The sequence below is a fragment of the Narcine bancroftii genome, chromosome 5, assembly GCF_036971445.1.
Source record: "Narcine bancroftii isolate sNarBan1 chromosome 5, sNarBan1.hap1, whole genome shotgun sequence".
Lineage (NCBI taxonomy): Eukaryota > Metazoa > Chordata > Chondrichthyes > Torpediniformes > Narcinidae > Narcine > Narcine bancroftii.
In genome coordinates, this window is record NC_091473.1 from 81,184,503 (window position 1) to 81,198,352 (window position 13,850).

At 49.6% G+C, this 13,850-nt stretch overlaps 1 protein-coding gene across 3 annotated transcripts in view; it reads right to left on the reverse strand.

The window, feature by feature from the left end:
* The window catches only part of LOC138763603 (acyl-coenzyme A thioesterase 11-like), an 80,516-nt gene extending 67,224 nt beyond the window's left edge, over window positions 1–13,292 (reverse strand). The window contains exons 1-3 of one of the 3 annotated variants that reach the window (XM_069938029.1): window positions 12,977–13,292; window positions 5,689–5,883; window positions 986–1,055 (exon numbers count right to left, since the gene is read on the reverse strand). In XM_069938029.1, coding sequence (XP_069794130.1) covers window positions 986–1,055; window positions 5,689–5,866 — 248 coding nt within the window. In that variant the 5' untranslated portion in view covers window positions 5,867–5,883; window positions 12,977–13,292. Of the gene's footprint in view, window positions 1–985; window positions 1,056–5,688; window positions 5,884–12,878; window positions 12,937–12,976 lie in introns of those variants that run through there. The other 2 variants (XM_069938027.1, XM_069938028.1) reach the window with 2 other exon arrangements.
* Between the last annotated feature and the right edge of the window lie 558 nt (window positions 13,293–13,850).

Below are 13,850 nucleotides of genomic sequence, written 5' to 3' on the forward strand. Positions count from 1 at the left end.
AAACATTTACTGGTATTACATTTCTCTCTTCAAAGATGCTGCCTGATTCTCTAACTGTTTCTAGGATTTTCTATTTTAAGATTTCAGCATCTGTGCTTTTTTAAATTCCAACAGCTGACATGATTTTCCACCTTGACTTCACTTCTCAGACCACTGATTCCAACCATCTAAACCCTTCCCAGTATCCTCAAGCTGACCTTTCTCAAAGGAATTGCCTTTCATTCTTTTAAGCCCCAGAGTACTTTCGCCAAATAATTGTTCACAGGGTAATTCAGGAATCAATCTAGCCACCTCTCAGCAATCAGTCCACCCAATACTGGATTGAAAGAAAGATACCGTTGTATTTGCAAGTCACAAGAAATTTTATATCCAATACAGTATTTGTTGTAATACAAGAAAATAAGGATGTTAATCTGGAGTGCACAATTGTGTCCAAAACTGAGATGGTCAGACAATTTAAATGAAGATCAGTCCTTAAATTCAATATTCAAACTCTGAAGTGGAAATATTGATATTCTATGGGGCACATAACAGAAGTAAAACCACACTAAACTCTTAGCAAGAGATTTTCTATGTCAGTATTATGCACTTTATATACCCCTTATCAGCCTCCTAATATGAGAATCAATGCTTTCCAGCTTCTTGATGTAAGACTTTATTATTTTACTGGGGATGTCACACATATAGTTGTTTCCCTCCCCCCCCCCCACCGCCACTTAAACCTTTTGAATTACAGACTTTTCAGCTTGCCTCTTCTGAATTACTGCCCAAATTGAATCCTAGTGAATGGCACATGTAAGAGCATAACCACAACCAGAATCATATCCTTAAGATTGTGGAATGTAACTGATGTATTCTTCACAATGAAAGCCATGGTTGTAAACCACAATAAACCTTGGTTTGTCATGCAACATTATAGATATTCAGAAATATTCTCACCATTGTGAGAATGCCATTAAACACAAAGAAAATCAAAAATCACTACCTGAGTCTATGTTCAAAGTCAATGTCGTCCATTGAGACAGTAACACATGGGCAATTTGCATGTCTTTCTGCTGCAGGGTACAATGGGAAGAGATGAGAGAAGAAAAACATTGACAAGAAAATGCATTACATTTAAAGCCTAAAATTCACTCACTCTAAAACTCACCATGGTTATACACATTTTAAATGCATACAAAAGCAATGGAACTTTGATATGGGTTGTTATCTATACCAGGTACAATTGATGTTATTTGAGATACTAGGACAATGGTTGAGCAGTAACACTTCCTATCTATAATAAACTAATATCCAGAAGATCACTGTTATGTTCAGCATTTGAATGCACACATTCTCAATCCCTTGTCCCAAGTTAAAGATAGGAATGCTTCCAAACCAGAAAATCAAGTTTAACTTTTGACATTAGTTCCAGAGAATGATGCATTTTCCAAGTTTCATGCAGTTTGTCACATTGAAGAATGTGCAGGGCAGATATAATTAAATGTGGAATAAATGAAGCCAACCAGAAACCAGAGATTAATTTACTAAACAAGGCTTTGCTGCATTGTAGCTCAATCCTACCCATTCAATAATTTAAATGTTAAAAAAAATCAGTGCTGACAGAGCTGTAATAGCAGCATTCAAACCCAGAAAAGAAGGGAGCAGAGACACAGCGCTGCTCCTCAAGATCCTACCACCACTCCTAATGACAATGGCTCCATTCAGGCTTTAAATGGCCTGTTAAAGGGATCAACGGGCCAAAGAGCCCAAGATGGCAGTGTCTGTGCTGGACAGCATAGAACAGGCTTCTGGGGAGCAGTGGACCAGCACTTGGCACCAGAAACAGGGAGAACACATCAACTGAGAAGGAGAAGCACAAGGGATGTCCCTACAGGACAGCGACCATGGCAGCGGATCAGCAAGGGGCTTAGCGGCTGAAGAACCCACGTAGGCTGTGGGCTGCTGGCACCTTGCAGTTGAAGAACCCAAACTGTGGGTTGCTGGAGGCTGGGTCATGGGAACCAGGTATCAGAACTGGGATTTGAGAAGGTGCTGAGGGCATGAAGGGCTCCCAAAGGAGCTCAGGGGCTGAAGGCTTTTTGAACCTTTCAAAGGTTTGGATCTGGAGATCAGATTGCCGGTGGTTTGAACTGAAATCTGCATGGCTGCAGAGGCTGCGGGAGCAATGGAGGTGAATCCATGGACACTAAGTGACTCTAAAGGAACTCTCTTTTACTTCTATTGTTAGGGGCACCAGGCAATGCTCATGGCAACTCTTTGTTTGCCTTGCAGCAGATGAAAGTTGAAAGATATCAAGATTATTATATTTTAATGTATGATTATATGATAATAAAAGAAACCTTTGAACAATGTTTCAGAACAATATTTGCAACATTCTGTGTTCTTGATACCATTCATCTTTAAATCCTTTGGAATGGGATGGATCGTTTACAGCTACATTTCAACTTCTTTTTGTTCAGTGGACGGATATACACATGGAACTAGAGTGAAATTTAACATCAAGATACACAGCCTGCAAAGGAAACTGCATCCAATTAATAGAGTCTGAATACAAACTAACACTCAAGTGGTAAAAATGCGTAAATCATGACACAAAACAAAGGAAATACAGTTTTTCAGGGATCTGTTCCAGGATACTTGGTCTTTGTGAATTTTAAAAATGAATTGGATGAGGAAGTGGAAGGTGGATCAGTAAATTTGTAGATGACATGAAAGTTGGAGGTGCTGTGAATAGCATGGAAGGTGGTCATTGGTTGTAACAGAAATATAGACTGAATGCAGAGTTGGGCAGAGAAGTATCACATCTTGATCAATCCAGTTTGAAATGATGCACTTTGGAAGGTCAAACTTAAAGGCAGAGTATATGGTTAATGGCTGGATTCTTAAGAGATCTTGGGGACTCGGGGTCCAAGATCATAAATCCCTTGAAGATGCTGCACAATTTGACAGGGAGGTTAAGAAGACATACTGTATGGTCTGCTACTAGTCAGGGATTGAGTTCAAGAACTGTGAGTTTATGTAGCAGCTTTATAAATCTCTAGTTAGTCCACACTTTGAGTATTGAGTTCAGTTCTAGTCATTCCATTATAGGAATGATGTAGATGCTTTGGAGCGGGTACGGAGGAGATTGACCAGGATATTGTCTGGATTGGAGAATATACTTATGAAGCAAGATTGGCTGACCTAGGACTTTTCTCTTTGGATACAAGATTACGAGAGGCAATACTCAGGGTGGTCACCCAGGGCAACAATAGTAAATACCTTAGGATATTGTTTACAGCGAATGGAGTAGTGGATGCTTGTAATGCATTGCAGGATGGTGGTGGAGACTGGTATAATGGGACATTTAACATACTCTTCGATAGGCACGTGGATGTAAGAAAAATAGAGGGTTATGGTTATGAGGTGGGGCGCATTAGATTGCTGTGTAGTAGATTTATATAGGTCAGAACAACATCATGGGCCAAAGGACCAATGCTAGGCTCCAATGTTCTATGTTCTACTTCCTTAACAAACACACAATACCTTACCAAGAAATTCAACACAACTAGACAACTCACATTCCCAGGAACCAGAAAGAATCTAGCATTAATTTAAAGGGGTGTTTTCTTTAACCCACCCATACCTTAAGAACAAGACATTACTCTTCATATTTTATCAATTTACTAAAAAAATCTCCTTAATCATATTTCCGCTTTTACTTCACAATTCTCTCTCCAACATCAATTTATTATTAACTGAAAATCATTAATATCTCCACCAGTCACATAACGTATGGCAAATCCCGCCCACTTACTAACCTTTTCCCATCAACATCCCCACCCCATTGCTCAATATGTCAAACAAGCTTCTCATCTACAAAGCTGTTTACAATCTTCACCTTAATTCTGGTTTCTCTTGCCTTAAGTGAATCCAGTGCCTATGGTTTGTTTTCTACAGCATTCTTTTTAATGCACCCTGTCTGTCCCATGATAATTTTTTTTTAATTTAGACATGCAGCACAGTAACAGGCCCTTCCAGCCCATGAGTCTGTGCCACCCAAATACTCCAATTAACCTAGAACTGCTATATGTTTTTGAAAGGTGGAAAGAAACTGGAGAACACAGAGGAAACTCACACAGACATGGGGAAAACATACAAACTCCTTACAGAGAGCACTGAATTCAAACCTGGGTTGTTGGTGCTGTAATAGCACTGTGCCAATTGCTATGCTAACCATATCACCCTGACAGAGGTTTCCCTCTGCCAATTAGAAATCCTCCAATTACATTCATTTTGGCTTTGAAAAAGCAACACGTTTAGTTATTTCTGCTAACTCTCTCCCTCATTATCTCACTGTGTTGGAATGTTCTTCTGATGTTAGAGGAGCTTGATGCAGACAAGCTGATGTGACTGCAGTAAGCAGGAACTCGTATGACTTGGCATTTTTTCTGGCTGCTCAGATTTTCACCAGCAATTGACTCGAGCTGCTGCCACAAAACAAAGCTATTGATAGTGGTTTGGTTGCAAAAATTTTGGACCTGCTTATCAGATGATCTGTATTACCCCAGCTTTTGAATGCCAAGTGGGTGGATCCCAGAGCATAAGCAGCAGAAGCAAAACCATCTGCTATTAGATTTCTATAAAAGCTTTGAAGTCTTTTTTAAAAAATCATTTTAACACTGGAGGAAATGAATAGATAAAAATAATGAAGTAACTAAATCAGAAAATGCACTCATCATATCAGTCAACTGATTTAATGGAGAAGGGGATGCCACTCGCAAAAGCCTGCCAGTTTGTTGCAAAAATGTTTTGTTAATCATTTTGAAGTGAGGCTCCCTCACATCTCTGCTTACTCTGGTACCTCAGTTGCGGAAATCCTGGAACAAATCTCTCTTCACAAACCCTACAAGAACCTTCCTGAGCGGTAAACATTTACCTTTCAAGCATCAAAGCCTGGTGAACTTTATACATATTAAATTCTGTACACAGTATAAGAATTGCCTGCATCCAGAGAACTTGGAAGAAGGAGAAGTGAGATTGAACTGTGAACCAAAGAACTTTTCTTAAATTTACACACACATTACATACATGTGTACTTAGAATTAGAAGGGGGTTAATTTGGGTTAGTTAAGTATAGAGATAAGTTAAAGTTTGATTCGGTTTTCATGTTTAAAGTTGATTAAAAACAACTTTTGTTTTAAAAACCTCTTGGTGAATGTCTATTGCTGCTGGGGTTTGGGTCCTTTGGGCTCATAACAATCTGTTATGTAGCTTTGAAAAAAAGTGCAGATGCTAGAATTTTAAGCAAACAAAGAGAAGATGGAGAGGTCAGGCAGTAGCCAAGCAGAGAAATGGTCAGTGAACATAGTAGGTCCAGACTCTTTGCCAAGACTAAAATGGGAAGAGGAGCTAGTAAGCATTAAAAAATGGGTGCTGTGGGAAGGGAGGGGTCAAGAGCTGATAAGATACTAGATAAATGATGGTGGGAGAGGTGGAATGAGGAGACATGTAAGGGAGGAGACGATGGGGTGGGGGGGGAGGGCGGCATGAAAAGAAAATCAAATACTGGGCTAGGAAAATGGGTGCGAGACCAGTCTATGTGGGAATGGGGAAAGGAATTAAAATGACTGGCAAAGAAAACTTCAGCTGGCACGCGAGGACAAAGCTTATCACACAAATAGTTTTGGCAAGTTTGCAACCTACCAGAAAGACAGGCTGTGGTGTCCATCCATTTCAGCAGTTGTCCTACATTCAGATCTCCACAGTGGTTGGCATGACAGGGGAGGATGAACTGACTCATTTTTACTTCTGTTGTATTTGTGTACTTATCTTCATTTTTGAGAATGAAGAGTGGCTCCCCCATTTGTTCAGTTCCTGCCATAATTAATTGAGGAAATCCTGGAAAAGTAGTAAAACTCAGAAGTTGAGCAACATCATTGGAAAATGTAGAAAGTAATAATCGTATGAGTACTCCAGGATCCCATTAAAAATAAAATAACAACCCTTATTTCAAGTAGGGGCAGAGGGCCGTAGCACTACAGAATAAAAGAGTCTGGGGAAGAAAAATAGAAAATTGTGAAAAGGGATGCAGTACAGAGTAACATGATTTTAGTTTTCGATAAATATCGAAGCATCATTTGAGGAGCAAATGAACTGCACGATGTGGAAGGATTTTTTTAAAACTTCTGATTACTTATATTCAAGTTTATTATCATCTGACTGTGCATGACTAGATAACAGCATTTCTCCAGAACACGGTACATAACGCATAATAGATTTCTCACACAACACATAATAATCATATACATGCATAAATATTCTGAATGATGTGGGGCAGGGGAGGGTTGGAGGGAGAACCACCTTGATTTTTAAATTCATTAGAACATTTCAGCCCACAAAATTGAAATGTATAACTCAATTAATCCAAGAACTTCTGGTGGGGTTGCCTGTCAGATTTCTCAGTTGGAATGGTAAGTCCTATCAAAAGATCAAAAGTGTTTCTACGATTTGAACCAGTTAAAGCCTGATAAAATATTTTTGCAGGAGATCCACCTTCGCAGTAAAGACCTTTTAAGGCTACAAGGTCCATTGGTAAGTCAGGTTTTTCATTCCATTTTCAACTCTAAATCACAAGAAGTAGCTACCTTAATAAGTATCTAATTTCTACCATCTAATGTGATGGTACACAGAAATGGTAGATCTATTGAGGTAAACCAGTTATGCTGTGATTGGCTGCTGCCGGCTAGACATGCCTCCCAAGATCGATCCTACCCATAGCCCTTTGCATGCTCCCCATTTCACTCTGCCTTGATCAGTCAATGAGGTTGGCGGCTGTTCCAGTCTATAGTTAATAAAAGCCTGTCAGTTTCACAACTTCAGTCTTATGTGATTATTGATGGTGCATCAATTTTATTAACAATAACTTTTCAAGAAATATGAAACCTGAGAAGCTCAACTTTGACCCTTGATTGTCTGACGCACCGAACATGTTCAAACTTTGGCTATGCTGTTTTGAAGACTTCCTGACAGCAGCCACAGATGTTATCACCACAGATGAAAACTGACTGAGGCTCCTCTTCTCGTGAGTTGGACCCTGGTATTCCCGATGATCAACGATGCCAGCCGAGGCCATGGGGATACTGAAGGCCCAGTATCACAGGAGGGTAAATAAGGTCTATGCCAGGAACCTCCTGGCCACCAGAAAACAGCAACCTGGTGAGTCAAGCCTCGAGTGCCTGTGGACCCTCCAGAACCTATGCAGAGCGTGCAACTGCAAAACCACGTCTGCCACCCAGAATGCTGATGACCTTATCCGTGACGCTTACATGGCCGGCATCCGCTCAGGGTACAAAAGATACTTGATCTACAGAGGGCGGTTGAACTGACAGAGATGCTGGACATGGCCCTCCAAAACTCAGATGATTACTCGGCCGCCCCTTGGTTGCCATGGGTGCCGCTATCTTGGGACGGGAGATCATCCCGCGTCATGAGCAACTGGTCGCTGTCACCATCCCACTCCTCTAGTGACTTGACCTCGGCCGCCATTGAGGGCAATCACCCCAAATGCTACTTCCGCGGGCAAGGTAAACATCTGAGGAAATGCTGCCCTGCCAAGGAGGCAGTATGCAGAAAAAAAGACATCATGCCAAAGTCTACCAGTCCAAACAGTTAGTGAAACCTAGCAGTGCTGCGTGTGGACAATTGCCACTCTGGACAGTGCAATCAACACCATCACCTCTGCAAACCAGCAACGCCATGTGCAAGTCTTGGGGACTGCCATTTTGGACCATGTGGAAAACACCATCTTCTCAGGCTGCCAACACCATGAGGGAACAGTGAGGGCAGCCATCTTGGGATTGTGAGCACCCATTGGACTCAGACAGCAAGTCTACACTGGCCTCCATCATCCTAAAACAAAAGAGACCACACAAACTCACCAGGTCCATGATGGACATCCAAGTAAACGGGCACGTTACAAATTGTTTATTTGATAGCGGGAGTACAGAAAGTTTTATTCACCCCAATACCTCTAAATACCTATCCCTCAAGGTACAGCCCGCCAAACACAAGACATCACTCGCGTCCAAATCCCATACGGCAGCCATCCATGAGTCCTTTGTAGTGACCCTAACTGTTGGAGGAACAGTTTACAAACATTTCAGGCTACTCATCGTGCCACAACTCTGTGCCTCCTTGCTACTGGGGCTGGACTTCCAGTGCCAACTTCAGAAAGTGACATTGAAATTCAATGGCCCCCATACCCACCCCCCCCCCCCGACCGTTTGCAACGAACATTTCACAGACAGTCCTTTGGATGTGACCTCTGGCCTCTCGACTCTCATGATTAAGCCCCCCCGCCTACACTGTGTGCCAATCTCAACCCCAATTGCAAACAGGTGGCCACCAGGAGCAGATGATACTGTGCCGCAGACAAGGTGTTCATTAAGTCAGAGGTTCAGCGTTTGTTGCGCGAGGGCATCATTGAGGCCAACAATAGCCTTTGGAGGGCCCAGGTGGTTGTGATAAAGAACAGGGAAAAGAATAGGATGGTCATAGATTACAGCCAGACCATCAACCAGTACATGCAGCTCCATGTGTACCCCTTTCCCTGCATATCCGATATGGTCAACCAGATTGTGCAATATTGGGTATTCTCCACGATCGACCTGAAATCGGCACATCACCAGCTCCCCATCCACCTGGAGAAATGCCAGTATACCACATTCCAGGCAGATCACTTACTCCGGGTCCCTTTCAGCGTCACCGACAGGATCTCTGTTTTCTAGCTGAAGACGGACCACATGGTGGACCACTATAAACTGCAGGCTACTTTCCCATACCTTGATAATATGAACATCTACAGCCATGAGCTGCAAGATCACAATGCAAATCTCTGTAAATTCCTCCAGGCAGCAAAACTCCTGAACCTTACTTATAACAAAGACAAATGTGCGTTCGAGACAGCATGACTAGCCATCCTCAGCTGTGTGGTCGAGAACAGCATCATTCATTAGCCCTGACCCCGTCCGCATGTGTCTATCGCTAGAGCTACCTTTCCCAAAGCATTGAAAAGATGCTTAGGGTTACATAAAATATAAGAAATGGGAGCAGGAGTAAGCCATCCGGCCCGTCAAGCATGTTCCGTCATTCAATAAGATCATGTCTGATCTGATCATTGATTCAACTCCACCTACCTGCCTGCCTTTTCCCCTGAATCCCTTAATTCTTTTTTTATGTAAAAATCTAACGGAACCTTGAATAAGTTTAATGAAGTAGCCTCAACCACTTCCCTGGCTAGAAAATCCCACTGATTCACTACTCTCTGGGAAAAACAGTTTTCCTCATCTCTGTCTTAAGTCTACTCCCCTGAATCTTGAGGCTGTGTTCCCTAGTTCTGGTCTCACCTACCAGTTAAAACAATTTTCCTGCCTCTATCTTATCTATCCCTTTCACAATTTTATATGTTTCTAGAAGACCTTCTCTATTTCTTTTGAATTCAAATGAGTATAATCCCAGGTGATTTAGTCTCTCCTTGTAGGTCAACCTGGTGAACCTTCTCTGGACTGCCTCCAAGGCCAATATATCCTTCCTCAAGTATAGAGACCAAAACTGCACACAGTACTCCAGATGTGGCCTCATCAGTACTTCGTACAGTGGCAGCATGACCTCCCTTTCATACTATGCTTAATGGGTCCCCAAATATATTGACAAGGCTCGCCCATTGGTCAAAGCCACCACATTTCCCCTGCTGGCAGAGGCCCAAGCTGCATTTGACCATATCAAGGACGAAAACACCAAGGCAAACATGCATGCTATAGACGAGTCCACACGTTCCAAGTGGAGAGCAATGTGTCTGACTTTCATAGGGGGGGGGGGATTGTAGAAAAGGGAGGCGTGAGGGGGAGGAGGGGGCGTGAGGGGGAGGAGGGGGCGTGAGGGGGAGGAGGGGGCGTGAGGGGGAGGAGGGGGCGTGAGGGGGAGGAGGGGGCGTGAGGGGGAGGAGGGGGCGTGAGGGGGAGGAGGGGGCGTGAGGGGGAGGAGGGGGCGTGAGGGGGAGGAGGGGGCGTGAGGGGGAGGAGGGGGCGTGAGGGGGAGGAGGGGGCGTGAGGGGGAGGAGGGGGCGTGAGGGGGAGGAGGGGGCGTGAGGGGGAGGAGGGGGCGTGAGGGGGAGGAGGGGGCGTGAGGGGGAGGAGGGGGCGTGAGGGGGAGGAGGGGGCGTGAGGGGGAGGAGGGGGCGTGAGGGGGAGGAGGGGGCGTGAGGGGGAGGAGGGGGCGTGAGGGGGAGGAGGGGGCGTGAGGGGGAGGAGGGGGCGTGAGGGGGAGGAGGGGGCGTGAGGGGGAGGAGGGGGCGTGAGGGGGAGGAGGGGGCGTGAGGGGGAGGAGGGGGCGTGAGGGGGAGGAGGGGGCGTGAGGGGGAGGAGGGGGCGTGAGGGGGAGGAGGGGGCGTGAGGGGGAGGAGGGGGCGTGAGGGGGAGGAGGGGGCGTGAGGGGGAGGAGGGGGCGTGAGGGGGAGGAGGGGGCGTGAGGGGGAGGAGGGGGCGTGAGGGGGAGGAGGGGGCGTGAGGGGGAGGAGGGGGCGTGAGGGGGAGGAGGGGGCGTGAGGGGGAGGAGGGGGCGTGAGGGGGAGGAGGGGGCGTGAGGGGGAGGAGGGGGCGTGAGGGGGAGGAGGGGGCGTGAGGGGGAGGAGGGGGCGTGAGGGGGAGGAGGGGGCGTGAGGGGGAGGAGGGGGCGTGAGGGGGAGGAGGGGGCGTGAGGGGGAGGAGGGGGCGTGAGGGGGAGGAGGGGGCGTGAGGGGGAGGAGGGGGCGTGAGGGGGAGGAGGGGGCGTGAGGGGGAGGAGGGGGCGTGAGGGGGAGGAGGGGGCGTGAGGGGGAGGAGGGGGCGTGAGGGGGAGGAGGGGGCGTGAGGGGGAGGAGGGGGCGTGAGGGGGAGGAGGGGGCGTGAGGGGGAGGAGGGGGCGTGAGGGGGAGGAGGGGGCGTGAGGGGGAGGAGGGGGCGTGAGGGGGAGGAGGGGGCGTGAGGGGGAGGGGGCGTGAGGGGGAGGAGGGGGCGTGAGGGGGAGGAGGGGGCGTGAGGGGGAGGAGGGGGCGTGAGGGGGAGGAGGGGGCGTGAGGGGGAGGAGGGGGCGTGAGGGGGAGGAGGGGGCGTGAGGGGGAGGAGGGGGCGTGAGGGGGAGGAGGGGGCGTGAGGGGGAGGAGGGGGCGTGAGGGGGAGGAGGGGGCGTGAGGGGGAGGAGGGGGCGTGAGGAGGAGGGGGCAGGGGGCGTGAGGAGGAGGGGGCAGGGGGCGTGAGGAGGAGGGGGCAGGGGGCGTGAGGAGGAGGGGGCAGGGGGCGTGAGGAGGAGGGGGCAGGGGGCGTGAGGAGGAGGGGGCAGGGGGCGTGAGGAGGAGGGGGCAGGGGGCGTGAGGAGGAGGGGGCAGGGGGCGTGAGGAGGAGGGGGCAGGGGGCGTGAGGAGGAGGGGGCAGGGGGCGTGAGGAGGAGGGGGCAGGGGGCGTGAGGAGGGGGCAGGGGGCGTGAGGAGGAGGGGGCAGGGGGCGTGAGGAGGAGGGGGCAGGGGGCGTGAGGAGGAGGGGCAGGGGGCGTGAGGAGGAGGGGGCAGGGGGCGTGAGGAGGAGGGGGCAGGGGGCGTGAGGAGGAGGGGGCAGGGGGCGTGAGGAGGAGGGGGCAGGGGGCGTGAGGAGGAGGGGGCAGGGGGCGTGAGGAGGAGGGGGCAGGGGGCGTGAGGAGGAGGGGGCAGGGGGCGTGAGGAGGAGGGGGCAGGGGGCGTGAGGAGGAGGGGGCAGGGGGCGTGAGGAGGAGGGGGCAGGGGGCGTGAGGAGGAGGGGGCAGGGGGCGTGAGGAGGAGGGGGCAGGGGGCGTGAGGAGGAGGGGGCAGGGGGCGTGAGGAGGAGGGGGCAGGGGGCGTGAGGAGGAGGGGGCAGGGGGCGTGAGGAGGAGGGGGCAGGGGGCGTGAGGAGGAGGGGGCAGGGGGCGTGAGGAGGAGGGGGCAGGGGGCGTGAGGAGGAGGGGGCAGGGGGCGTGAGGAGGAGGGGGCAGGGGGCGTGAGGAGGAGGGGGCAGGGGGCGTGAGGAGGAGGGGGCAGGGGGCGTGAGGAGGAGGGGGCAGGGGGCGTGAGGAGGAGGGGGCAGGGGGCGTGAGGAGGAGGGGGCAGGGGGCGTGAGGAGGAGGGGGCAGGGGGCGTGAGGAGGAGGGGGCAGGGGGCGTGAGGAGGAGGGGGCAGGGGGCGTGAGGTGGAGGGGGGCAGGGGGCGTGAGGTGGAGGGGGGCAGGGGGCGTGAGGTGGAGGGGGGCAGGGGGCGTGAGGTGGAGGGGGGCAGGGGGCGTGAGGAGGGGGGGGCAGGGGGCGTGAGGAGGGGGGGGCAGGGGGCGTGAGGAGGAGGGGCAGGGGCGTGAGGAGGAGGGGGCAGGGGCGTGAGGAGGAGGGGGCAGGGGGCGTGAGGAGGAGGGGGCAGGGGGTTGGGGAGGGGGGTAGGCAGGAATGCGGGCGTAGGGAGGGGGAGCATAGGGAGGGGGAGGGAAGAAAAGAGGGGAAGGGGAGGGAGAAGAGGGGGCGAAAGCGTGTGGCAGGAAAGAGGCGGAAGAGAGGAAAGGGAGAAAATAGTGAGCCGAGCGAGGGAGAGGAAAAGGAGGAGGTGCGGAACAGAGTCTAGGAGGGTAAACAGCGACCCGTCTTTCCCCGAGGGTCCGCTCCTAGGATCTGTCCGAACTAAACTTGTGTTCCTTTCTCATTTTCGTGTTCTCATTTTCGTTGTTGCCAAGCCGCGGGGTTGAGAGAGAAAGAGAAAGGAGCGGCCTTTATTTCTTGTCGGACCACAGACAGCCTAGACAGCGTGGCCGTTGTGATTACAGTACTCACCCCCGGCCCCTCTCACCCAGCGCCCACCCGAAACGCACCTCTGGCTGCGTGACCAGGACTGCCCGCTGGGTGAAAGACCGCGGCCCCCGACCCTGTTCTCCCTTTCCCCGGAGCACACCCGGTGCGCTTTACTCACTTCTGAAGCCTCCTCGGGACTATCCGAGCCAATTGACAGTTACAACTTGGCACTCGCTTCAGGGTTCCGTCTTTTGAACTATTCAAGCCTTATATTTTCTCCCTCTCTTCTGGTGGAGAACCTGTCTGGTTCTCGTTAGCGTCATGCATTGGAAAGCACTCTGCAGGGGGGTTGACACATTTGGTCTGCGGGTTCACAGATGGTAAGGTTTAAAGATCATGAAGGAACAAACAAGTATAGTGGGCTGTTTCTGTACAAGTTGACTCTGAACAATATTTTAAGGTGGTGGGGTTATGGGAGATTCATTTGGAAACAGTCTATCTAAAATGGCCAGTGATGGAACAACTGAAATAATAGAATGCATAAGTCGCGATTAGCACGGCAGGAGATAGAGAGAGGGGTGGATTCAGGGTTAAACATAGAAAATAGGTGTAAGAGGAGGCCATTTGGCCCTTCAAGCCTACACCGCCATTCATTTTAATCATGGCTGATCATCTACTCCGTACCCAGTACCTGCCTTTTCCCCATATGCCCTGATCCCCTTAGCCACAAGGGACAAATCTAACTCCCTCTTAATATGGATAAGGAACTGGCTTCAACCACATCCTGTGGCAAAGAAGTCTCTGAGAGAATTTTTTTTTCTCATTTCAATCCTGAAAGGCTTCCCCTTTATCCTTAAACTGTGACCCCCTGCTTCTGGTTTTCACCAGCGTCGGGAACAACCTTTCTGCATCTAGCCTGTCCAATCCCTTAAGAATTTTAATTTTAAAGCCTTATTTAAAAATAGACTCAACCCTTGAGGACTGAAATGGGAAAAAATTTTAAGTGGAGAGTTATGAATCTAGATTTAGATTTTAGATTTATTGTCAGAGTC